Source organism: Fistularia commersonii, chromosome 2 (assembly GCF_037954325.1).
Source record: "Fistularia commersonii isolate RoL2024-O1a breed Wild chromosome 2, RoL_Fcom_v1.0, whole genome shotgun sequence".
Lineage (NCBI taxonomy): Eukaryota > Metazoa > Chordata > Actinopteri > Syngnathiformes > Fistulariidae > Fistularia > Fistularia commersonii.
This window is the reverse complement of record NC_141285.1, coordinates 18,471,079-18,497,790: the sequence shown is the minus strand read 5'-3', so window position 1 is coordinate 18,497,790 and position 26,712 is coordinate 18,471,079. Positions and strand designations below refer to the sequence as shown.

The 26,712-nt window shown below is 41.2% G+C and overlaps 1 protein-coding gene across 1 annotated transcript; it reads left to right on the top strand.

The window, feature by feature from the left end:
- Window positions 1-1,798: 1,798 nt before the first annotated feature.
- On the top strand, window positions 1,799-20,829 carry LOC147236621 (methylated-DNA--protein-cysteine methyltransferase-like). The gene is made up of 5 exons (XM_086162113.1): window positions 1,799-1,878; window positions 3,710-3,858; window positions 12,659-12,819; window positions 17,311-17,450; window positions 20,192-20,829. Exons 2-5 carry the CDS (start codon window positions 3,722-3,724, stop codon window positions 20,345-20,347), a joined length of 594 nt encoding a protein of 197 aa, XP_086018239.1. The 5' UTR covers window positions 1,799-1,878; window positions 3,710-3,721; the 3' UTR covers window positions 20,348-20,829.
- The last annotated feature ends 5,883 nt before the right edge of the window (window positions 20,830-26,712 follow it).

Here is a 26,712-nt window from a genome sequence, read left to right as displayed (position 1 = left end):
TAAAGGATATCTTTAAAAGATTGAAAAGATGTGTCATTATGGAAAACAATTGAGTATGGAACCTTTGATATACGGCTTGGTACGTCACTCACACGCACTTCGGGGCTGTTTATTTCAAGGCACCATGGCTAAAGAATTCCCTGAATTTATCAAAAAAAAATACCCAGTATAAATTTTATTCGAAACAAAATGCATGCCAGTTTTGTTCTTCATAAACTACAGAACAAAAAGGTGTTTCATTATTATTATTATCATTATTATTATTATTATTATTATTGTTATTATTATCGCTGTTGTTCTTGTTCTTGTTCTTGTTGTTGTTATTTTCATCATCATCATCATCATTAATAACCAAAATTGGATTGTTACCTCGTTGTATTAACAAACAAAAGCTTTCACTGCCAGTGCCATGTATGGTTATTTTCTGGCCATCGATTGCAGCATTAAAATGATTTGAAACAGCATGGCTCAGAAGATCCAGCAGAGGGGGCTGCTTACTGCAATCATATGCTGATTAATTGAACTTGATTCTCCCCATGCTGCGAACATAAGTTGTTCCACACTGTAGGCTACATGTTGGTATGTGGGTAAAGGTTACAAGGCTTTATCGAAGTCACCTTTTACCACAGGTAGCCCCTCACACCATTTTTGATGAATATAAAGAAAACAGTGATTTCCTGATTATCCCTCATCAAGCATATATCAAACTAGGTTATGTTCATTTTTATTAATTGTGCATGTTGCTCTCTAATTAGCTAATGAGAGACAAAAAAGCAGGTTTAGAGCAGAAAAATGCAAATTACTCTTAGAAAATAGCACCAAAAAAGTAAATGGCAAGGCTGAGAATCATCCTTCATTGAAATGTCAGAGATAAATGGCTCAAATGTCACATCAATTAAAACGGGGGACAGTTAGTAGTTCATTAAAGAGAGAGCCATATTGCACCGTCGGGTACCGTTGCCAACCCTTACTATCTGGGGCAGACTGGCAGAGGGTCCAGATGGCACGGAAATCCTCACAGATTTCAAAATGGTCTCTGCAGGGGTGGCGTTTTCTCCCCCTCTCCCACCCTCACCGCTGAGATGGGGTGTGGGCCACAGGCCCACGCCGGCCTACACATTCCAAACCGAGGCATGCAGAGAACTGAAGGTACCACAGTTAATAAAGCTACAGAGGACAGCAGACACTTTTAAACAATATACAACAAAAGCAGCACACATGGTCATAATGGCTGAAATAAATGCTACAGTTAAATCTAGAACTGCTCCAGGCAACACGAGGAAACTCCCTCTACTTTAAACTGCATAAAACTCCAATAAATGCAATGTTCACTGCCTCAAGTGTTGGTTATAATAATAAGCTGGATTTATTATTCGGCACCATATACATACAGACATACATACACGCGTGCTTTTTCATTTATTTATCTTTTTTTTCTTAATACTACAGACCTTATATTAGGGACCCAAATGACCCAACTAAAAAGCTGCCACAGGAGATGCGTCAGCCATTAGTGGAAATGTAACTTGACTAAAATGGATGCTGGGAAAAATCACTGTTATATTTTTCTTGAAAAACTATCGAGCAAATTGACAAAATCACTAATGAGTCTATTCTTGGGGCGTGCAAGGGACCTCTTGAAAGACGGCACATCCCAATTTGAGACTTGTTCGAAGAACTGTATCTTTCTCCGGCAAGGGAGGAGTCGGGACTTTTGCGCGACCAATGATAGAGTAGAAGCGGACTTTGGCACCTCGTGATTGGCCGGCTCGACCACGCTCGCTGGAGAAACAGGAAGAGACTTTCTGTCACGCTGGTTAGGCAGAGCGAAGAGAACGGACTTTTCCCTTATACCGTACGGATTCCTCTTCCGTTACTGTAAGCACCGGAGTTCATCTTAAGCTTTAAAATAATTTTAAGACTACCTGTCCGTGTGTCTTACAGATTATGACCGCGTCGGAAGACGTCATTTGTGTAAAATAGTTTATCGTCGGGCCCTCAAATGAAAAATAAGCCACTCACGCTGTCGACTCAGCTGCACCCGAAGCTAACTCTTCGGCATTATTATTATTTTTTTTTATTATTATTATTATTTACTTCGCCCAAAGGCTGTATAAACAGAGTCAATTATACTCCACGAGTCTAACCAGTTTTCTAAATGGCGAACTGTCTCCTCAGCTTTAATCCAAAGTGCACTGTGCTATTGTTTGGCTCAGAAATTTCTCGCCTTCATTGTCAGTTCAGACAAGCCCCCGATGAATACAGTGAGAACAGCAAGAGTAGAAACATGAAAGTTGAGGCAGGCGCATTTGTGATCGCATACCATGACAGATGTAGTGGTGTGTGAGTATGTGCTGCTAGTTTTGAGATACGACGGGGGGGGGCGTCTGAAAGTCTCAATGAAATAATTGATTCCTTTCTTTTATCTGATAACCTTTCCTTTGCTTTGTAAAATCCCATACGTGCATGTGATTTATCCCTGGACTGGAGGCCACCTTTACCCTTACTGTTTATAAATCTACTAACTGTTCTGTTTTTGCATTTACTGTTTTATATTTCCACTTTTTTCCTCTTCTAATTTTGGTTACTAGATGCTAATTTGGATTAGTAAAGAAATCCGTAAGCACAAGGTCTTTGAGCAGCTTTTTTTGTCAAAATGCATTTCCATATTTCTATTTCCACTCGAGTCATAGAAAGCTGCTGTCATCAACATTGCTTCAAACAGCCAGTGGCATGTAATAGTCTGCTCAGTCGCCAATTGATTAATTGTTTTTGACGACATTTAGGGTTGTAATCAAATGCGATAAACAACATTTTATCAGTTTTGAAATATTTGATTCGGAATTCTACAATGTTTTTCTCTAAATAAATAATGTAAAAAGAAGGATTTAGTTGTGTCTGTATTTCAGTGGGGACACCATTCAAAACGTACCAACTTTCTGCCGTGTGTTTTTTTTGTATTATCCAATCATTTAAAATCCATGAAAAGTAATTATAAACTTTATTGTCAATAAAGAGGAGAAAGAAATGTATCTACAGAATTTTGACACTTTTCAGCTCAAGGTTCTTGGAAGGATAGGGTCTTGGTTAAAACTCTAACAATCAATGTGACCTTTATTTATTATAACCCTCATCTCTCAAAAACTCACATATAACATAGTCAATCATCTCCCCTTCCCTCAAAGTAAAAATAAAAAAGGAGCTGCTGTCTGGTTATTGCCAGTATCCATCTCAGTCGTCAGAAAAGCTGCACGTTTTTGCTGTTGTTAAGGGCTGGAAACCAGAATCCCATCGGAGTTGCACCCTAAGGAACAAATTTAATGCTAGAAAAACATCCCGGCCATCAACCAAAAATGACGGATTGAAAATAATGTCGAGCTATCTTGGGAATCCCCCACCAGACAAGGGAACAGACTGCATTGTTTTTCTCATTTATGTGATATATAGAACAGAAAGAGGGGAAAAAATGGGCGATTTATTGGTTAGATAGGCGTATTCTTTGCCATGCACAAAAGAAATATTGGATAGTAATATAAGGATCAAGTCGCATCATGACATTGTTTGGAGGCAAGGTGTTCGAATATGTAAGTCATCATCTGTTGGTGGCCCACTAGGTTTCCAATAGATCATTCAATGCAAATATGTTGGAAATTGTGGAAGTTGCCACATGAATATGTCAATGAACACAGTGTAATTTGTGCCTTCTTAGTGGGGCAACTAGATGGAGAAGCAGAGGGAGAGCCTGTGCACTCAGAAGACCATCTCATTGCTGAGCCCCCTGGGAAAGATCCAAGTCAGTGGATGTGAGAATGGTGTGCACACCATCCAGATCCTAATGGATGTCGCACCTGCTGAAAGGTACTGTACAACAGCCGGGCCGGTGACATGATAAACAAAGGTGTGAAATTTACAGGCAGACAGAATCCACTGCTGTGATGGAGTGCCACCATTCCTCATTGGAAGCAGGGCATTTTTGTAGATCCCACAAGAAATATCCTGGAGAAAGTTGGGCAAATATGAGCAGGCTCTAGAAATATGAGGGGCACTAGAATATAGTTGTGCTTGAAATTAGATTTCTGATGGCATGCAGTTGTGATTCTTCCTGCAGTATATTTGAAATTTCAGGAAAAATAACTTGTTTATTACCCACATGGGAGTTGATTAGAGCAGATGTCTGTAGGGTCAGCAAAAGCCATAGAGAGCACGGACTGCTCGCTCTTGTTTATTTATGTTCCCCCAACTTGTATGCAGTAGTCCTGAGTGTGAAACGACACTCAGAAATGTAATACTTGATTGCATTTCGTGCCCTACCCATCCCTCAAAATTGCTAGAATGTTGACAGTCTTACTGAAGCGACTGAAACTGATTAAACCCTGCCTTAATAAGTAGTAATTCCATATTTTTACAGGTCCACATCCAAACTCTCAGATTGGTTTTGATTAGATTGAAATTAAATATCCATGTATCACAGATTCACATTTGATAAACTTGAATGGTTTGGGAAATTAAACCATTTTCATATGCACCCAGATAGGAAGTTATCCTTTTGAAATGTATGTTCAAGTTCTAATTTATGGAAACCCATTAATGACCTTGTATGTTATACCTCAACGTGCACTTCCTTTTCAACTGTCTGCCATTTCCTAAAATTTATCAAGCAGTAAAAACATTCCACTTGTCGTTAATGAGTTTAAGTGAGAAATATTAATAATATGAAATTTTGATTATGGAAGATGTCCTGTAACCATGCCCAAGCACCTTTCGCCGTCTCCTTGTGAACAGGGTTTAATTTGTGTGTTCAGGTTCAGTAGGAATATGCAAATGAATTTAATGATTCGCATCACTAGATCATTCCTCAGTTTAATATCATTTTCTGTGTCGGTCATAAGCAAAGCTTTGATCACATCACGTCTGAACGTTCTCAAAGGTGTGAGCAAGAAATTGTGAAGCAAAGTGTCTAGATCGTATCGTAGCCAGTGCTATTGTCATAAGGCAGGCAAACCAGAGCTGCCCCAGATATATGGAGTAACGCAATGTAAACAGGCATTAAGGGAGGCGAGATAAACTGACAAAATATAGGCTTATCTTTCCAACCGGCTTTACATGTAGATCTCACAAAAGCCTGTGTGTAGCTGTAATAGTTCAGATCAGCCATTTCCATTGATTTATTTATGACATACTAAACAAGGCTCTTCCCAGCTCTGGATCTGGTTTGGTACCAGCTTAGGAAGTCAGGGTGATAAATGATCTCTAAGGCCATATTTTGGATATGAGAAATAGATAACTTCGATGCATAACTTGAAGCGACTCAAATCTTGGGGAGCTCATATGACTGTTTTTTCTCTTTCTGTTATTTTTCCAGCACTCGCTATTGGTTGATATTGAGCTGCCAAAGCAGCAAAAACGCGTTTGTGGCATTGATAGATAGTTATTGATAAATGCCCTTATAGCTACATAAATGCTCCTGAAGTATTGCTTACACACCATGACTGTCAGCTCTTTCTAATAGAAACATCTCAAGCCCCTTTTGCTTCCTAACTGATCTTAGGAACATTTCTCGAAATCAACCTCCTCTGCCAGTCTAACGACAGCCCTGAAGGCACCATCAGATGAACAAATTCATTACATCTCAACAACCCCTGTTGGGGCCCTACGCACCACACTCTGTGTTAACCAGCTTCCCTCCCCTTTAGTTTTTAGCATGGCCATAGTGGTTCCAGAAAAAATGATTCACATTTTGTTTACAGGAGATTACTATTATCTGAAATATGATGTTTCTTGCCTCCCTCACACAGGGCACAGACACATAATACTGAGGAAATCATACTGCAGTTTTTTATTTGGGTGAAAAATGGAAAAAAAGGGGCCGGACTCCTGCCCCGAGACATTTTGTGAGCATATTATTTTACAATGCTTTGATCAATTTGTCTGTCAAGCTGCCTGAGATGTGGGGGGCAGAAAAAAGCAATTTAGCTTGTGAGGTCCTCAATAGAAATGTACTACAGGACGCTGTATATGACATGTTGCATTAGAACCTGAGTAGCCTTTATTGCCTGATAATGTCGCAAGGCAGTGTTGATATCAATCATGCTTTAACAGCCAGTGTGATGTGTTTTTATGAAAAGAAAAAATAATGCATGAAGCATTTCTTGGAAAATAATTGATTTGATTCTGAGCTGCGGGGATTTCTTCTTTTAACATGAAAATATTGTATTAAAATACAGGCACAAAATGTGCTTGAAGCTAAAAATTGTAGAGAACAAGCTCATTGCATATGCTCCTATAGAAAATTGTAATTAATTTTACACGGATAAACATTCTGTCTCATTTGCATATAGATATAAACAATATATTTGTGCATCTGAATTCCCAGCACACTTGGGTCACGTGAACTGCCTAAAATCCTAAGTGGCTAAAACCAAAAAAAAAAAAAAAAAAAAATTATCATTATATTTTCCAGGCCATAAATCCGCCTTTTTTTCTCTGACACAAAGCCACATAAATCTGTGTCTGATTTTTCACATTGCACATTGTTTTTAGTTAATGATTTTCATCTGTTTGTTGTTGCTGTGATAGCGGGGAAATGTACCATATGCTCCAGCAAAAGACAAATGATTAGCAAATGAAATTCTGGACAGCTGTCTGACTGAAAGCGTTTGGTTGATAGCATTCTGCTACCATAATTAGCTTAAGCTTTGGGTTAATTAACTTTCTACCTGGATATGCATAATAATAGCATTCTGCAGAAAGCCAAGGAGCTTCCAGTATATCAGCAGCAAAGGCTGGCTTTTTATTTTGGATTTCGGGAGCATATTTCAATTTCAAGAGGCGATTTAGCTCGGGAGCATCATCAAATGTTGTAGATTTTACTCCCCGAGCCAGATAATTCTGAAACAATGGGGGTGTATTATGTGGCAGAAATGCCATTTCTGAATGTAATTAAAGCGGATGAAAGCAATCGCCAATTTTTAAACGCTTTTGTCTAGCACGAGGGCTACTTGTAAAAAAAAAAAAAAAAATACCCATCAAGACGAGAAAGGAGGCAAGAGAATCCCCAAGTCCTTATATAAGAGGCCTTTGAGATTGAAGTGAAGTACAACAGTAATTAGTCTTTTGTATGAATTTGCCGGCCATGGTCACGATTAGTTAAGTATATGAGGACTGCATTGCTCTTAAGGAGGAGGGTGTTGAAGTCTATTTATCACCAGTTATCCTTACAGCTTTCCATTATCACTGACAACACCGGATGGGGCCTGAGAACTGCCTAATTGTTCTGAGGTGGAGTGTTTTTGTGTCAAACCCATCACCCCAGTCACATTGGCATTCATAAGCAGCCAGACATTTTCCATCTATCTCGGCCTAATACCCAAGCTGTCACGACAGCTTTTTACACACTACCAACGCCAGTGTGAAATATCTGAGGTGATGCATTTATCGTTTTTCTCACACTCATATAGTGTTGTGAATCAATGTCCTGGTTCACGCTGAATAGCAGTATGGTAAATGTGTTCCCTGTTTGGGGCCTGTTTACATGATGTGCTCACATGCTGAGAACCATATCTAGGGCCTATGCTCTTTTTTTTTTTTTAATTTATTTTTTCCTGCAATTTTGTCTCTTTCACTTTAAGTCTCCGGCCTTCTCTGATGGTCTGTTTTACTCAGTATGAAAATGTGAATTCTTATTTTGCATGAACTATTGCAAGGGCAGTGTGCTAAATAAACTGCTTACATTTGTTAATAAAATGCTTTGTCATACAAACAGTGATCTGCTGAGATATTGAATGAAATCATCAGAAGGCAGGGAGAGGGACGTTTTGACACGGTCTCTTTGGAAATGGTATGAATAATTCATAGTGCAGTGATATTCCGATGATTTTTGTTCTATTTTTTACTGCAGCCTTAGAATATTGTTTTGCATGTTGTGAAGTGCTGTACTCAGCTGCGTATTCATTAAGGTGCTGCTCCCACTGGCCCTTGGACCCATCTGTGCTCTATGTTTATGCCTTGTTCTCTCGGGACTGTCCCAATCAAGCTGCATGTGCCATTTCCTGAGCAAACCAACACCTGTGTAACACACTACCTGTAAACCGCCCCGCACAGACGAGAAACTGACATTCACTCAGATCAAAATCTGCAAATGTTATGCTTTCTAAAATGGAACCTCCAGGGTGAAGAGGAAAGTCAAGCAAGAGTTCCCGCTTACTGTAGATGTGGCTAAAAGCAGCTCCTGCAGTGTGCTTTTTGTTGTTTTTTTTTTTTTCCCAGTGTCTGCCAGGAAGTTTTCCTGACACAAGGGTTGTGCTAGTTTGTTTTAGAACTTGATTGGATTCTATATCTGCAACACGCAGAAGTGTACAGTGTGTGACATACTAGGGCAATATGCAGAGAGATGATTCCGCTCTGACATCTTGGAGAGGAGTATGAGTCAATTATGCCCAAGTGTTGTTCTTGCTTATCTTCCTGCGGCACCAAACAAGGATTTAGTCAAGGATTTAGGGGTGAGGGGGCGGTGGTGGGGATCATGGTAAGCGGTTCACAACAAAACACTCAAAACTCCTGGGAGCGGGCACTGATTTAAAAATAAATTACAGAAGACGAAGCGCTAACACTCAAGGGCCCTCAGCAGTGCTGGCGTACACAGGTGAAGATTAGCCTCCTCGCTAATCAGAGGAACAAGGCAGTAATTTGCTCTGAACACAGACAGTAATTAGGAATTGGTGACACTGGATTCCCATAATGCCTTTGTGCTTGACGTGGTCAAGTTTTGACAGAGGCTATCCATGCAGGGTCACTGTCCCCCCAGTCTCCCGGCCCTCTTCAGTGGAGGCTCTAAAAGGTCCCTGCAGTTACAGGGGATCCCTAATGTACTTTATGCCTCCCTCACTGGCTCCTTACCATTCGGGTAATTGGAATCTCTCACTGTGGCACTTGAGAATAGAGGCTAAAAACGCTATTTGAAACTGCTCAGTAGTCTGTTGTAGATAAACATTGCTGCTTCGGGGTGTGGATACACTACATAATGGAGTAAGAGTTAAGGCTCTGGTATTACATGCCTGCACTGACTCCTGTGGCTAGCCAGCTGGGAGAAGGCCTAATTGTTGTGTGCTTTGTTGCCTCCTCTGCACCTACCACCACCACCTCCGTGTATCGGGATGGAGCGTCACGGTCCCCTCGAGTGGACATTCCATAATGAGAGTCGTCGGATATTTAGAGAGACGTTTATCGGGCCCATTTGATTTATTTTGAAATTGCAGCATGCTGAACGTGAGTTGTACAACAGAGCAGGAAACATTTCTTGCAGCTTGCCACTTCAAAAGCTCTTGACTTTAATGCTGCAGTAGCTAGATGGGCATCTGAATGATCTTCAAATGGTTGAACGAGCCTGCATTGAGCAAGTGGCTTACAATTGTATCACTGCCTTTGGTTCAGAGACCATCAGGACCTTGACATTCATAGAGACATGCTGTATTTTTTTTCCCTTTTAAGACAGTCATTTTAGGCTTTTTTCATGCTCTCTTGAGTCTTTGACGTCTTTGAGTTAAGTATCTGCAGTTATAAGGCTGAGGAAAATATTGGACCGCTCTTGGCCTTTTCTATTTCATCCTCTGACCCGCCATGTTACCCATGATCAGTGAAGGAGAACTCTGGCAGGCTGTGTCAAAAGTGACAGCCGATCGAGTCAGGATGAGCGCCATCACGCTTCACAGAATGGAGGCATGAGTTCTGAGTTTTTCCCCCTTTTTGTGCAATATACCATTACACCCTTCGCCAGATTCTTTTCAATTAGATCTCGTGGTTAACCTGTTTCATTCTTACGTCTGCTGCAGATAGAAAAAGTCTCAGTGAAGTCTTGTGCAACTAGACATACAGAATATGCCAAAGGAACCTGCTCTTTTTATTTTTTTAGGCTTTTGTCCGCTACGATTGTTTCCTCCTGGATGAATAAAATAACTTTCATCATTATATAAATGCTCAATTCATTCTTTATATTAGTGTTAGAAAATAGCTCTTCAAATGACTCCCACTTTACCCAGCAATGATTTATGGTAATTGGAAATTGATTGTGACAGGAGCACAATATTGGAAAAATTTCTGAAATCACAATCTTCTGTCAAGGGAAATATTCTTTGTAGAGCTGCGGATCCTTGCTAGATTTGAATTATTGAATTATTACCTGTGATGAAAAACCGAATGCCTAAATGACATTAAAAATATTATAATTAGTCTCCATATAAGTATTGATGGACGGTAAATTATTGTTTTTTTTTCTTTTAGATATACATTTAGTTGTGAAGTCAAACTGACTTACTCAAATCAATTACTGATATTCTTGTTTTATAGTCTGATTAATGTGTTGCTTTATGTGCAGGGGATTGCTGTTATGTTCAGACAATTGAAGATTACTCCTCATTTGACTGTTTTCATGTGATTACACCAACATTAATCACACAATTCATATCTCTTGTCTGTAGGGCACACTTTCTAATGTTGCCGTCTGGAGTTTACAAAGCTCATATGATGTTGGACGGTTTGTGATTCACTGAGGAGACTAGAAATGTTGCCAGCACCGAAGCTACATCTCAACTGCCCACGTGCTCTTTAGATAAAATCCCCTATCGCACCCAGAGGTGACAGACTTCAGCTCAACTGATGTTCTTCCACTTTTATTTATTTATTTCACTGTTGTTTACCAGCCATAACATGTACTGTATTGCATTAACTTTTACTACTGTCAATGTTCTATCACAGAGAACACCTTTAAAGTAGGCTCATCCATAACGGTGGGGAAATTAGCCACGGTGACAAGTCTGAAGTGTGAGCTGGAGGTCAAAGGTGCCAAGCCTTAAGCAAAGGTACTCTAGCCTTTGTCCAGTAGATTGTAAGGGCCTGCAGGTCCAACAGGAACATTTCCACACACAATATCCCCGAGCTGTCAGTGTGCAGCGGCTGGAACATCCTCTCAGAGAGAAAGGGGGGGGGCAGCATGGAGGGGTAGACGATGAGGAGGTGGTGGTGGTGGGGGTGGGAGGAGGTGCATGTGGGTGGAGTGAGGGGGTGCAGAGAGGGAACAGTGGCCTGAAGATCCTTATAGAGAGAAAGAGGAGATTTGTGTGTGTGTGTGTGTGTGTGTGTGTGTGTGTGTGTGTGTGTGTGTGTGTGTGTGTGTGTGTGTGTGTGTGTGAGACAGAGTTGGGGGGGTCAGAGTGTAGGTGGTGTAGAGCCAAAAGAGCTGGAGAGGGGGGGAATTGAGGAGGGAGGAGGAGGAGGAGGAGGAGGGCAAGTGAGCGGAGGGATAGAAGGAGAGAAAATGACAAGTAGGGGCTGGCTGGGCATTCACCCATGCCGACAGAGATTGCCATGAGCCATGGCCATTGTTTGAGCGGGTCTCAGCGCAAGACCCGCTGGTGGGTTCCAGAGTTTTCACCACTCAACTATAAACTGCTGTGTGGTTTATTTAGAATTGAGAGTATTTACACCTTTTACTGTATTTACACCCACTGTTATATGGCACCCAGGAGATTTTCATCACACAGCCACAAACTAGCAGGCAGAGCAGCTCTCTGAAAACTGACCTGCTCAGTCATAACACTCCAGTAAAGCACAGCTTCACGTGTCCAATATAAAACGTTGCTCAAACTGTGACCCGCAGAAGTGTAAAAACACTTTAGGGCCGGGTTGTAATGGTGAGGAGGATAAAGACGGCCTGTGTGTTTAACAAAGTAAATGTCTATTATTAATACTATACAGGATAAGCCAATTTTGAAAAGGGGGCACTTAAATGGTGATATTATTTATTTATAAGTTCGTACAGCAGTTAATGGAATTGGCGGCCTTCTTTAGATCCACATCACAGCTTGAGGTCCACTTTGCAGTAATGCACATGCTAAGAGAGGACCTTCCCAGTAGGGTCTTTAAGTGTCAAATATGGGTCAGTCTGCTTGCATTGACCTGGGGGGTGGTCAGTAGCGGAGAGAAATTCAGCTGTTAAGTGATGCCAAGTCAACCATCGGCAAATTCCTCCAAGCATCTACTCATGCTAAGATGCACGTCCAAGTGCAGCGCTTTGTCGGCCAGCTCTGCACCGGCCAAAAAATCCATTTATTCTTGTCATGAACTATAAACTAGACCCAAGCAGAGTTGTAACTGTTGTTAACGCTGTGCTCTTAACTTTTTTCACAGAACAGCTGCGAGACTTTTGAAAAGTTTTTTTTTTTCTTCTTCCTCTTCCCTTTCCAAAAACGGTCTGCTTCCTTAATGTTGTTTGAAATAAACTGTTAGCACTGTTACTGGTTTGACATCCGTTTTGCTTCCCACTCTATCCCGCCGCGCTTCATAGAAGCATAAATTTACTGTAATAAATATGTGGATTGCTGCCTTGGTATTTGTTGAACTTTTTTCCTGTCTTTCACAGTTCCTATTTGTCTCACAGTTGAATGAAGGGAGCCCTGCAGAAATGCATAAGTTTGGATTTTAAACACGTTTCCATTAACAACTTTACTTTCCCTCAGTAAATTATGTCATCTTGCATCTGTGTCACTTGTGGCATGTTATAATACTCTTGTGACATATTCTTGCTCTGTTCAACCAAGAATTCTGTATTATGATTGCTCCTCTGATCCCCACCTCTCCGCCCTATCCTGCCTTATATCCCTCACAGGAGCAGCAAGGCCCCCCAGAGCCGCGTGGTCAACGATAGCCCGGCAGAAACGAGCCCCGAGTTGCGGCGTTGCGTTGAATGGCTCCAGGCGTACTTCAATGAGCCGCAGACCACTGGGAGTCTCCCACTCCCTGCCTTTCACCACCCTGCCCTGCAAGGAGGTCTGTCATGGATAAATATTTGCAGAGCCATGACTGGGATCAGGCTTTCACTCTTAATTGTCAGTTACATCACTTACACTCACTGGCTCACTGTGTTATAATGAAGTATTTTATGGCTGGGAGAGAGAGAGAGCGAGAGAGAGAGAGAGAGAGAGGCTGGGAGAGCAAGAGCAGGGGAAAAGCAAGCAAGCAAGCAAGTGAGTGGGTGAGCAAAGGAGAGAGAACAGAACACAAAGCTGTAACTTGGTTCAGTAATCTGTGGCAGCTCTTACCACGCGTGTTGGTCTTGGCAAGGTTTTCCATGATTCTTGGCACATTCTTTGAAACTGATCGAATTCCACTCTTGACATTTTCAGACGGGAAGCCTTTTTTAATGAGAACATGTGAATGGCGGTAAAGTTTCAATGAGCGTATTGTTGGCTTGACCAGTCACCTGCACCCAAAAATGAAAGCGCCCCAAAAATGGACAATACGTGCACTTTCAAGTGCTAGTTTTGCGTTTGCCGATCGGGCCCTTAGAGGAAAACAGGGAGTGATGAATGATCCCTGACATGTTTGTTTTGAGAAAAACACAGGTGCTAGACCTATCATTTTTGAAATGATAAAGTTTTTCATTATTTTTGCTAAAAGAAAAAAAAAAAGGTGGGGGGACTCACTGCATTTAAAGATTTTCAGAAGCCCTCATTTAGACGCACAAGCACACCTATACAGGGAGGGAAAAAAAACACTAATGTATGCATTTAGCAATTGTGCCTCTCTTCCCCTGCAATCAGTCCTTAGTTTCTCTCTAATTTCATGCAGATCTGCAGTGCTTGAGTGATGGCATTTTCAATGAGCAGGTACTCCATTGAGACCCTGTATACAGCTATGAGTCCCACGCTCCCGCAAAGGCAATGCAGAAATACATCAGGACCAATTACGATATCAACTTTCAGTGTGATTCCCTTCGCCACCAAGTGCTTGTGTACCAGCCCCAGGCTCTTTCAAATCGCATCTCATCTGAAGTCTTTGGGGTTTTAATTAAATTTCAGGATAGATGGAATTCTTCATTAGTACCTGATCTGAATAGGTGATTGTGCTGTGTTCTACCTCTCTCCCTCGCCTGTTGTTTTGGGGCTCAGTAAATACAGGGTTTAGGGTTGGATTGCTCTCAGTAGTCGGAACCATGGGCCATGCCAGTATAAAAATGTTAAATGTTAGCATCAAGAGTATTTGTCTTTTGAGAAAGGAAAATAGAGATTTTTTTTTTTTTTGCTTGTTGATTCACAGATATTAAGCATTAGATTTTGGCATATTGCTGTACAAATTCTTACTTGATCTATTCACGCATCTACCGCCTGCCTAGGGAAAAAAAAATGAAAAAAAAATGAGTTTAATCAGGTCATTACAATCTCTGACAACCAACTTTTGTTTGCTCCGTTATCTTGTGGGAGAACCTCTGTGCGACAGCAATCGAGCTTGTCATGTAGTATTGAGATGTGACCTTCACTTGAAGTGTTGCCATGTTTATTTACACATTTCTGACAAAACAAGCCACTTTTCATATTAGCTGTCACGACATACCTGAGCAACAGAGGTGACATGAAAGGAGATCCGAGGTGCGGTTTTCTATACCGCATGACTGATTGTCATCTGCAACTTCACACACAAGTTTGGTCGTCAGCGGTAGAGGGATGGTAAGAGCATGCATGCGTAACGCTCAGTGTGTGTGTGTGTGTGTGTGTGTGTGTGTGTGCGCGCGCGTGTGTCGCTGTGTGTGTGTGTGTGCACGCGCGTGCGTGCACTCACATTTTTCCTCTTCAGAAAAAATACAGACGCCATCGTTGGTTCTTAAAACGATGCATATTCTTATCTCATTAATTATACATCCATATGTAACAGACGAGAGGATCTTAGTCTCGGTAAGCGGCGCAGGGAATGAGCGGGGAGGGGGCCAGGCTAAGGGGGTGGGGGGTGCTCTTCAAAGCCCAAATGACTGTGTTCCTGTAGGAGCTTGAACCTCCCCCTGTGCACAGCACAGGGCGAGATGAGACACTCACCAGGACTCGCCCCTGTGATGTGGAGAGGAATTAGGGAAATGAACGTTTTCAGAATATCGAATAATCAGAGAATCATCAGCACCCCGTCAGCCTTCAAAAGTATGGATCCCTCAAGACTCAAGAGACACTTTGACTGGGAGTCAAAGTCTTCCCTCCCATTAGACACAAAGGATAATGAGGTAGCTGTATTTCTACTATTGTCTTTTTACTCTCACAACCATGTATAAGGTGACTGTCAGCCAGAAGTCATGTCAGTAAATCTGTCATTATCAGTGCTGATGGAATTAGATTTAGGATTTTCTGCACAATTTATTGTTTGTTTGTTTTTTCTTTTCTTTTCTTTTTTCCACCCAATTTGCCCGCACACACAAAATAATGAGGATATCAATCATAAAGTCAATATCTTCATAATCACAAGATCTGTTCGATTTTACTGTGGGTCATTCTGGCTCTGCCTCTGCAGCAGCCCCATGGCCTCTTGGTAGGTAATGACCTGTGACATAATTATGGGATGTCTGTAAACATGTAAGTGGTTCCTCTCAACTTTTATTTAAACAATTGACATCACTGCTCCCGATCTAAAGAGGGTCCTGACCTCAGACACACCGTATTAGGCCCTTTATGAAGTATGGGGCCAGGGGACTGCTCTCCAAACCGGTGGTGGTCACCTTGACTGACCCACATGAATTCTCTGTCACTGATGAGGCCATAGTTCTTTAACCTCTGTACTATCAGATGAAAGCACAGACACTTGTGTCCAGCACAGAACTGTTGAAGAAGTCTTCACGAAGAAACAGCTGCCCAGACTTTGTAAAAGACACAAAGAGGGCAGTAGCTTGTTGCTCAATCTGAGGGGGGAAAAAAGGCAAAAACGTAGAGTCTGCTGGCACGACACATACTGGTTATTTGTCTGTAATATTTGCTGCCACCGGGAATTGTCACCGCTGTAGTTTGGGCGTGCTGTCATCTAAGCGATATCAATATGTACCATGTACGTCGTCTGGCCAAAAAAACAAGCTTTATGACATGGAATAATGCATAAAAGAAATTTCACTTGTGCATCTTATCTCCTCATAATGTTAAGTCTGTCTGCATAAGAGCCCGTCATCTCGTTGACAGCGTGATTATTACCTGAAAAATTATTAAACAGTTCCTACAGGCCCTGTTCAAGACAAAGAACTCACATGGGTGTGCATCAATCAAACGTATCCCCTTTAGGTTTTACACTTATTCCCCCCAGTTTAGGCAAATTGCCTTGTTCGCATGGCTTTGTGTAGTGGAGAGTGACTATAAGGTAGCGGGGGGAGCCTGGGGAGCAAAGGATGTTCACTCCGTAGAAGTGAGACAGGGGTGTGACATGTTTTCACACAATGCCAATTTAGAGGGATTTCATAAAGATCACTTGTCATGTGCTCTCTTAGACCATATAAATGAGAGAGAATGGGAGATCACTAATTGAATTTTCATGACTGAGTACATGTACTGTCTCTACCCAAAGAATTTCACCCCCTCTTGATAACAAGACTATTGTTCCTGATCTTGCTCGCCGTGCAAAGTGTTGTTCACGTGCTACTAAAGCTCTATGCATCGGTGTCTCCTGGTTCAAATACTGTCCCTGTTATTTATCAATCTGACCATTCAGTCACCGCCTACTAATCCAGAAAAATAAATACATTTATATGTATGTATGTGTGTGTGTGTGTGTGTGTGTGTGTGTGTGTGTGTGTGTGTGTGTGTGTGTGTGTGTGTGTGTGTGTGTGTGTACATATATATATATATATATACATAATTTAGCTACTGCTAAAGTGCTAATGAAATCAAAGCTGTTAATGTGGTCGGTTAAGCTGTGGATGATTTGAAGAATTCTGCCATTTAAGTGAAGATGATATAATGAATCTACTCTGAATAGAAAGCAATTAAAAGGACAAATTGGTCTGATTAACCTCAAAGTCATCCCACCGACACAAATGGTATGCAACATTCAAATTATTATTATTAAAAATCTGGAGCAGATTTGCAGTCTTTTTGGCCTCTCTTAATCCTTTTAAATGAAGGAGCGAACTTTTTTAATTTTAGCTGTGACCTTTGAAAGCATAACCTAGATTTTTCTGCCATAGAAATAATTTTCTCACATCAGCTACTGTAGCATGTTATTACTAGTTCTAAGGTCAAATTGAGGGACTCTTAGTATTCATTTATTAATAAGCATTATTCTAAAAAAATTAATACAGAGAACCTCTGATGGAGAATGGACATTAAACAGAGACGGAGAATATGAAAAAAACATTAATGAGTATATTTCAAATGTGAATAATCCATATTAAACAAAATTCTTATTTTCACTAACATCATCTTCTCTCATCAGCTGTCAGTCTTTGACGGATTAAAAAAAGGAACTCTCTCTTCGCTTCCTCTCCTCTGTCTCTCGCTCTTCCTCCGCTCTCTGTTCCAGATGCGTTCACCAGCCGCGTGTTATGGTTGCTTCTGAGAAACGTGAAGTTTGGAGAAACCGTCTCATACAAACGCCTCGCTGAGATGGCGGGAAACCCCAGAGCGGTGCGGGCAGTGGGAGGAGCCATGAGAAGGAACCCAGTGAGTGTGGCTGACATTGATTGATGGGCTTCCCTCTTATTGACTTTATTTAGTCAGGGAGGGAGTGTTATCTTTTTTGTTTTTGCTTGTTTTGTCATAGGTACTGCAGTTTCTGAAACTGCACTCTTTAGCGAGCACAATCAGTATCACATCCTGAAATGTAAATCAGTTATTTTTTTACAACTTTGACTTTTAAACATTCCTGTTAATTGTGTTTCCTTCTCTTTCTTTTATTTCTTTTATGTTCCCACTGAGAATTTAGTGGACAAACAGTGAAACGAATTGCAGTACAATCTCAAATATTGATGCTCAACATTCTCTTAACTGATGAGCAAAAATCCAAAAATCACAAATAAATTGAAAGTGTCAACAATATAAATGTTGATTTGCTTTACATCCGTACCTTTGGACTAGTATGTAAGATACTCAACATGCCACTAATTTACACTTATTATAGTTTACAGTCATTACATTAACTTTCTTTACATTAACTTAGGTAAAAATGTAATTTATGTATTTTAGAATTGTTTCTCTTAATTGAGAATTCTCATTTTAGTCTGTGTATTCTAATCATTTTAAAGGATTGAAAAAAAATGATAGGACTGATTTGAATTATGACTGGTCTGTTGTGAAAAATAATTCCACAATTTCAAAACTGAAATGTGACATTATTTTTCAACATGTTTTTCCGATTATTTATGAGGAATTGTAATCTGTATTCCCACATCTAGTGTCCGAAAACCAAACCGGGGGTGTGTCTGAATACGTGCAACTGCGAAACACACACCTCTCCTCAGAGGAGTGAGGCAAAGTAAAAGTCTACCTACAGCATAATTCAAAGCCCACACCTTTTGTTCCTGTTTACTCAAGCCTTTGTTGAAGATGTTCTCTGCAAATCTCAGATTCTTGTTGGAAACCTGGCCTGCATCATTTTGCCCATGAATCCACTGTGTACCAAATGGAGGGCTAGAGGGCAAGTGGTGTGTCTTCTTTTGATCAAACCCTTTGATCAAAGCCCGTTTAGCTCTGCCCATGTAGTGCTGTGGGCACCACCGGTGTGCTCTGTGAGGAAGAGAACACTTCTTGTACTGCAACGCAGCCGGCGAGAGATATTCTCCTATATTTGCCGCAAAATAACTCGTGTTAATTCTCACCTTAGAGTGATGTGTTTTCCCCTTGGATATATATATATATATTTTTTTTGCAATTCAATGCAACTTGAATATTTTTAATACGATGTGTTTCTAGATTAATATATATATAAATATATGCTTTATACATTACACTCCTGGCATCGTTTCTGGTTGGCTATATAATACTTCTCAATGTCATGTTTTACAGATTTTTTTTTCCCTTTAGTCTGGGAGCCTGAGCCCTCTGCTCCTGATACAGATCCAGAGTCAGATTGTCAGTGTCAATTACTTGTCAGTAGCACCGCTCCACTCGGGCTTCAGCTGTGAAAAGCTCAGTGTGTTCAATCGATCCTTGCCTCTCTGTGGCACTTCTTCACCAGGATTTGAGTATTGATAAGCCTGGTGTAGTGCTCTTTTCCCCCCAAGTGAAGAGGCAGATCCGGAAGCCTTGAGGGTACCTTGCTCTCCCTCCAAACCAGGGGAACAATATTGATCTGAATACTCGAGCAGTATTTCTCTGTCTGCAAGGTTAATCTGGGGCTTGGAAAGTTTTATTGCTGTTGATATGGGAGCAGGTTTAATGTTGGATTTCAACTCGAACACGCGGCACGTCCCACTTTTATATGAAACGCTTGTGGAGCAGCCATGAAGTTAGGATGAAGTGACTAAACCAGAAAAATACAGTCACAACGCTACAGCAGTTGTGATGTTTTATCATAAATCATGAACAAAATCAGGGCAATATTAAAAAGGGGGGGGGGGGGAGGAAATAATTGCACCACGATTGCCACTTTTCTTGTACAGAATTTCTGAATTCACAATGATCGAAGTGTTTTAGGGTTGCTTGTTTAATCTTTCTCCAGCCATTTAGTTTACAAAGAACATGGGACCCCCCTGGCAGTCGTCTGCAACAAGAGTAAACGCTCCACCAACTTCCTCTTTTTAATGATCACAGAGTTATCAGATCTTAATGTTGACACCCTCTCAATTGAATATTCATCCTGCTGGTATTTTTGCCCATTAATTTTTGATTGCTTCTTTGCTTTACACTTTTAAAGAGTAAAATACATTTATACCCAAAGACTGAACCATCATCCTCAATGTGAATTTGTTCAGGATCAAACCAGACACTTCTGGTGTGGCACTTTGTTTTCATGCAGTGCAAGAACATAAACACAAAAAAAGAAAAGTGCAGATTCACATTGTCTGCACTTTGTTACTTTTAATACACAACATTTATGTGATAAACTCAAGATTCTTTAATACATAATGCATATCCTCTATCGCGATCTTGGGATGTGGCATTGCCATTACAATAAATGTCAACCAGAGAAAAAGCAGATAACTTGAAATCAGTATGTAGTTTTATGACGTTATTTTCCACAGTATCGTTTTCATTTAATAAACTGTAGGGTTGCACAAAAAAGTATTTGTATTTTACGGAGCTGTTATTAAGTTGAAAATCAATTATCGAGTTTCCATAAACATAAAAAAAGTACAGCAGAGTGAAAATATATTCATCTGTGAAGAATGTGTTTCCATAATATCTGCAAAAGTTGCACGTCCATATCCTCAAGAGTTGAATCCCTTTCTGTTTGTCTGTGCCAGATTCCTCTCATCATCCCCTGCCACAGAGTCATTTCTAGCAGTGGACAGAGTGGGCCGTACATGAGCGGCAAGGGCGACCATCTCAAACAATGGCTGCTCACCCATGAGAGGCAGAGAAAGGAAAGCTACTGCATGACAGAGACCAACTGTCCTTGATTCAGTACACACGCACACACACACACACACACACACACACACACACCGAGACAGTCACACTCTGACAAGTACTTTAAAAAAAAGATACAAAACAGGGCCATAAAGTTTACTGTGCTCGACACACACTGTGGAACAACTGAAGCCACTTGTAAATATTCAGATTATATTTCTACTTTTTTTTTTTTTTAATCTAAGAATAGAGATGCTGCATAGTTAATGTGATACCGAGTTGTTGCAGAATTAGAATGTACAAAAATAACTTAAACAGAGAACAGTAGGAATTACAAACATATGCTCCCATGGGGTCCCAATTGCGTTTGCCAGATAGTGCTGGAATGGTTTTTCTAAAGAGTTATTATTCCCTTAAAAATATGTCTCTTGCATTGTTGTTGTTGTTGTTGTTTTTTTTTTCCTTAGCTGAATTAGTCTTTGTACCTCTCGTCGTTTTTTTAATTTCCTGCCAAGTAAATGCTTTGTTCAACATCCAGTGATAAAGGCTCTGAATTTTCCTGCTACAAAGCTTTGTAGTGAAGCATTTGTTTTGTCTTCATTTAGATCTCATTGTTTGCTCTCGCCTTATAATCAACCTAGAGTGGAGATGTCTTATGCATTATATACTGTACTTTTGTTACATTAGACGTGTTTAATGAATACATCTCAAATGTCAAATTATGGCTTTTCATCAATTCAATTGTATTTAATTCTAGAATTGATTTCATGCGGCGTGCACTCAGTTTAGCTCATAATTGATTATGCTGTATGCCTCTTCTCTCATCGCCGCAGCCCTGTTTGTCAGAGCCCCATCTTTTTTATTTCCGAGTGCTGTTTTCCATTAGAGGGCAGTACAGAACGGGAAACTGAAATCAACATTTCAACCTTGAATCCATCCTGCACATTTAATCTGTAACTTGAATGTTTATATGTTATTTTATTTTCATCGCAACCGCATTTAATCCCTCTGAGATGAATTATTTTATCTCAGAAGGACCATATGGAGAGGGGTGCGGCGTATGTTTTCCAAGTGTGTGCTTAGAAAACATCTGACTGCAAATGTGCTATAGTATTTCATCATGATGCTATGGAATAACATTGAGCGTGCGCCCCCCCCCCCACCCTTCTTAAATTGTTGATTCTTATAACTGTCAAGTGCAATTCAAGAGTGACCCTGACATGCACTTAGTTATTCCTCCTCTGTACCGCCAAGGTGGTTTAATGACCCTCCCAAAATAACCCCTGCGCTAACCTTTATGGAACCATTTCAAGTGGCCCTCTCGCTGAATACATTTGAACTTTGCTGCATTTTTTAATTTGCTCATCCGATCAGCACCCGTGCGGCTGTCTCGCTGTGCTGCTGGACTCACTTACTCTGCCATTGGAGCACTATTGTAGCATAGATATTGAAGCAGCAGACAGGCAGATGAAGAATGAGACTCAGTCTGTGGTTTCACAGAGGGCTAATGATGCCTGTGGTGACTACAGGCTACACTCAGCCCCCTAACGAAGGGAGCTGTGACACAGCCACAAGGGGTCCCATTTAAGCCAGGCGCACTCTGAAGTGCACTGTAAGCACCCTCTTTTTTTTTTTTTTTTTTCTCGCTCGTGGCTAAGTAAATTCTATGGAATGCCATGAGTTTAGCAGTCAGAGATACTGATGTCTGTGGAGTTTGTAGTTGATGTTGAAAAACAAGTCCAGCATCAAAGCTTCAAACACGCTGCCAGTAATTGGCCGAGTAATTGCTTAGGTACCCAAGGAATCGCTTTAAATTATTTTACTCTCTTTTTTTTTCATTTTGTGTATTTTTACTGTATTAGTATGGGTAGCGGTGTTATCGGTACATTTATATTATTTTGTGGTGGGTTTTTTTTTCATCATGTGTATCACGTCCATATCATGCTGGCTCAGACATAAAAAGGAATTAGATTAAAAGGAGCTGAGACGATCTCATCATCCGCACTGTTAATCTCCACGAAACCTTTAATTTTGGCCCTAATATCTGCCCGTGTTTCTGAGAGGGAGTACAACATATGTGTGCATGCATAAGCATGCACAAGCGTGAATGCGAGCATGTGGCCAAGGGTATGCACGTGTGCACATGTGTATGTCCATATGTGTGTGGGTGAAGTGGATGATATTGAGTCTGACTTCATAAATCACCCAGACACTGATAAACTCCCCATGCACCCACACACCGCTAATGGGCAACCCTTAAGGAGTGTGAGTGTCTCGTGCGGCGTTTGATTCAACATTTATTAACCCCCCTCACACACACACACACACACTTTCATATACGACACGCACACACTCATTTGAGTCCCACAAAGAAAATGGTTGGTGGCATTTGTTGTGCGGGGTTTTGACCTGGCCAGACTGTATTAATCAGGCCCCGAAGAAGTAACATATATTTTAGCTTATACAGCCACAACAACAACCGCCGCATTTCTTATAAGTTATATCATGTCCAATTCGCCACTTCCCATGTCATATCCTGCGCTCCCCCATCATTGTAGAGCAATTTTCTGCCCCCACATCAAATACGAACCCTGCGCTTCCGTCTTGCCCCTCATACATGTTGGCTCATAATTCTGTTATCAAAACACTCAACCCGCCTTGTAAAAGCTCAGAAGCTTAGGAGGAGACCCCACCGAGTGAAGTTCTTAAGTCACATCACCGATTCATAGATCATCGCTTCTCACTCTTTCAAAGAAATTTAGCTACTTTAAAAATTTGTGAAACTTTTTTTTTCCCGAACATATTAAACTGAGCACTAAACAGCACACTGCTGCTGGGAAGCCGGGGAAGTAGTTGCCATCCAGATATGCCGTGTCCAACAGACTTTCGTTGATAGACATTGGAATAGATAGCTGGATAGACAGACATTAGTCTGAGGCTTGGCTGCATTATCAGGTTTCCTCCCCCTCTGTCTGTCTGCCGGGACAGCCCGGCCTCAGAGGCCCTGACACTGAGGCACCACGCAGCAAGCCACAACAGCTGCCACAGCAGCATCTAATACCAGCACACTCCATGCTATGACTGCGACTACAAAGAGAAATATCTTTTCAAATGTGGCATACTTTGATGCTCCTGTAATGATCTTTGTGTTTTGAGAAAGAGAAGGCGGGTGGATAAGGATGGAGGATTTGTAAGATGCCTTTTTTTTTTTTTTTTTTTTGTTCTTTTTGGGGAGAAAAAAAGCACCTCTTCCCCTCCACGAGAGCGAGTTAGGACAGTCGCGATGAGATAGACCAGGATTAAATGAGAATGTAAAGGAAACCCTGAGAGGTATCAGCATGTGTGTGTATGTGTGTGTATCAGTAACTTTGTGTCAGTGTGTCATTGTAACCTTATGAACTTGAGTGAAGGACTGCGGGTCTCTAATTAGGAACGGCTGATGAGTGGCCATATATTACGTGAGAGTGGATGCCTGCGAGTGTGTATCCCCGCATGTATCAATCTGTGATTATACAGCACAGTTGTCAGCATGGTAAGTAGTGTGTCTCGGCGTGGAGAAAGTGCAGGTCTAGCCTTGGTCATGTTGACGAAGGGGCGGCACTTCAGAGGCTCCAGGACCCCATGGCACCAGTCTCCCCAGTCCCCCAGACAGACTGGGAGCATCTGGGCTCTGTCAGCGCCTCTGGCCCCCGCAGACTCCGATCTATATGACGGGAGAGAGAGGAGTGGATTGGATCAGGGAGAGGGAAAATATGAGACAGATTCCTCAGCCTTGTGCAAAATGCATGCTTTGTGTGTGTGTGTGTGTGTGTGTGTGTGTGTGTGTGTGTGTGTGTATGTGTGTGTGTGTGTGTTACATTAAGGCCTGATAACAGGTCATGGTGATTAATTTTGTATGATGTGAGATGGAGCCTATTGATTAGCGACTAACTTTGGAGAGGGAAAAAAAAAGTCCTTTTTATAAATTGTCCAATTAAGCATTAATTAAAAGTGTGCAGTGGAAAATATGCTAAGCTCGTTCTGAGCAAAATCATGACGGATAAGGATTAGACTCTGACAGATATCATTCCAGTGATTTACTTATTTATTTATTTATTTATGAAAGCTTGGAATGATTTGATCAAGTAGATATAACACCGGAGTGCCGCCATATGAAAACTGATACACACACTTGCCAAGACTAATTAATCTATACACTAAATTAGGAATATAAATTGTCGTCCCAATATAACAAGGTCAGTTTTAACTTCTCCCTTTACACTTTATTTAACTGTGCGAGAGAGAAAAAAAAAAAGACGCCCTATCAATGTGCTTCGCTTATTATGATTGACGATTGATGATTAAGTCCTCCAGCTGACACACACCACCAAAGCCGGTGAGTTGGAATTGGATGTGACACATACACAGTTCTGCGTGTTAGGTAATTCGTTGACGAGGGGCCAAATTCATTTATGGAACAGCAGTATTGGCAGCCATGGACACTCTCTGCAAAAACAACGATAATCACAGAGGTTTGGCGCGGCGTGACAAGGACTCTTCAGGGAAAGGCCCTTACACGCTGCTTTGTTGGCCATCCCTCCCTAAGATGGAGGGAAACATCCGCCACTGTTCTTAAGATGAGAGTTGCTGGGAGCGGGAGGAAACAGGTTTATATAAGGTGTGGATAATGTCTAAAGTGCTCGATTAGCATTTGTTCTGTTTTGATGGAGGAGCTTGTACTTCATTAGTATGTGGAAGCTGCACAATTTTATATGTATTTTGCTACAACCTCTGTCTTTTGGGGAGAGGCGATAAGTGATTTGGGAGGGGGGGATTGATGAAATAAAGGCTCTGATAAATCCTCTGTAATAAAACGTGAGGGGGACCTTGTCTCAAGCCATTTAATCTCTTTTTGCATTCTCCATTTTTTCTGCTAATGAGCCTTATTGACAATCAAACAGAAGCTGTCATCCCCCAGGATGCAACACTCCCAGCCCCAGCCTGTTTGTCATAGTGTCCTGGCAATCAGGACTGCCTGCAAGACCAGGCTGGCAGTTAGTGGTTCTCACAGCAGCGCTGCCTGAAAATGGCACACTTCCTGTAGAGTTGCAGCTGCCACCTCTGCTACTTCCATTACTTTCTATAGCATGCAGATGTTGTATCAACATTCCCTGCCAAGGGGACTGCAATAACTGTGAGATTCATGCCATGTTTCAGAGGCACGTCAATTTCTCAAGTGGCACAATTAAAGAGGGAAATACAGTACCAGGTTTTTCACAGGCGCTGAAATCGGAAAAGGGCTTTTTCACTTTTTTTTTTCCAAAGGGGGCCATTTCACAAGGGTTCAGAAATCCACCCGATTTTTACTGCCCTTTTCCTGAGTTGAGCTGTTCTGTGAGCCTTTGTGCGGCAGACCTGTCGTGACCCACAGCGGATATGGAAATGGGGCTAAGGTTTTATGGGCCAAACGGATTGGACACAGTCAAGCTCAGGGGGCATGAATATTGGATGTTATTTCTGCTCCCTTTTTATGTAATCCATTGCCAATACATTATTAATAGATGATATCATATCCAGAACTACTGGACAAAGCACTACAGAGGGGTAATATGAAAGGAGCTCTATATGGTGGAGACTGGCAGAAAATACAGCTCAAGTGATATTATGTTATCACAGCAGCCCTAAGACTCCCTGACCAAGCAATATTTAGTGTAATTTTTGGACTAAGTGAAGTTTGTAAAAACGAAAATATGGTGAATACTGTATTTCTACGAGGGGTAAATCTTGCATTTGTGGGTTTGAAATTCACTGAAACATTGATGAAGTATCAAATGACACCCAAATTCAAATTTAATGGATTTCGAAGCACTGGGATACTTTGCTCATCCTTCTTGAGTGCAGTGAGTGAAGTGGAAATCTTCGTGAGTGTGAGCTTGAGTTTTTCTTCCAAAGCTGGCTCCCAGTGTACAGTAGCAGGGGAGCAGTGTATTATCTGATGTACTGATTCACAGCCGGCAGACTGTGCTAATGTGGGATTATATAAAAAAAAAAATTAAAAAGAGGGTCATGTTCCCAGTTTTGATTCAGATGTTGAATTGTTCAAAAAAAGGTCAGGCTACCTATTTTGATTCATTGTCATCTCAAAGTTATGATCTCCAGTCTCGTAGTTTATGAGTCACGGTAGCTATATCCCACTTGTGTTTAAACTCCTACCTCACAGGAGTTGCCCCCCCCCCCCTGCACAAAACACATCACTCAGCGCTTACACAAATCCTGTCATTCCAAGAATAAATCCTTAAAAAAGTACTTCACAGCACTGCCCACCAAGTAGAAAAGATAAACTACGGTCCACCTTTTAGTTTTCCATGGTCTTTCGTGATACCTTACACATGTAGGCACAAAGGTATTTTCACGGCTGCATCCATTAAAAACCGAA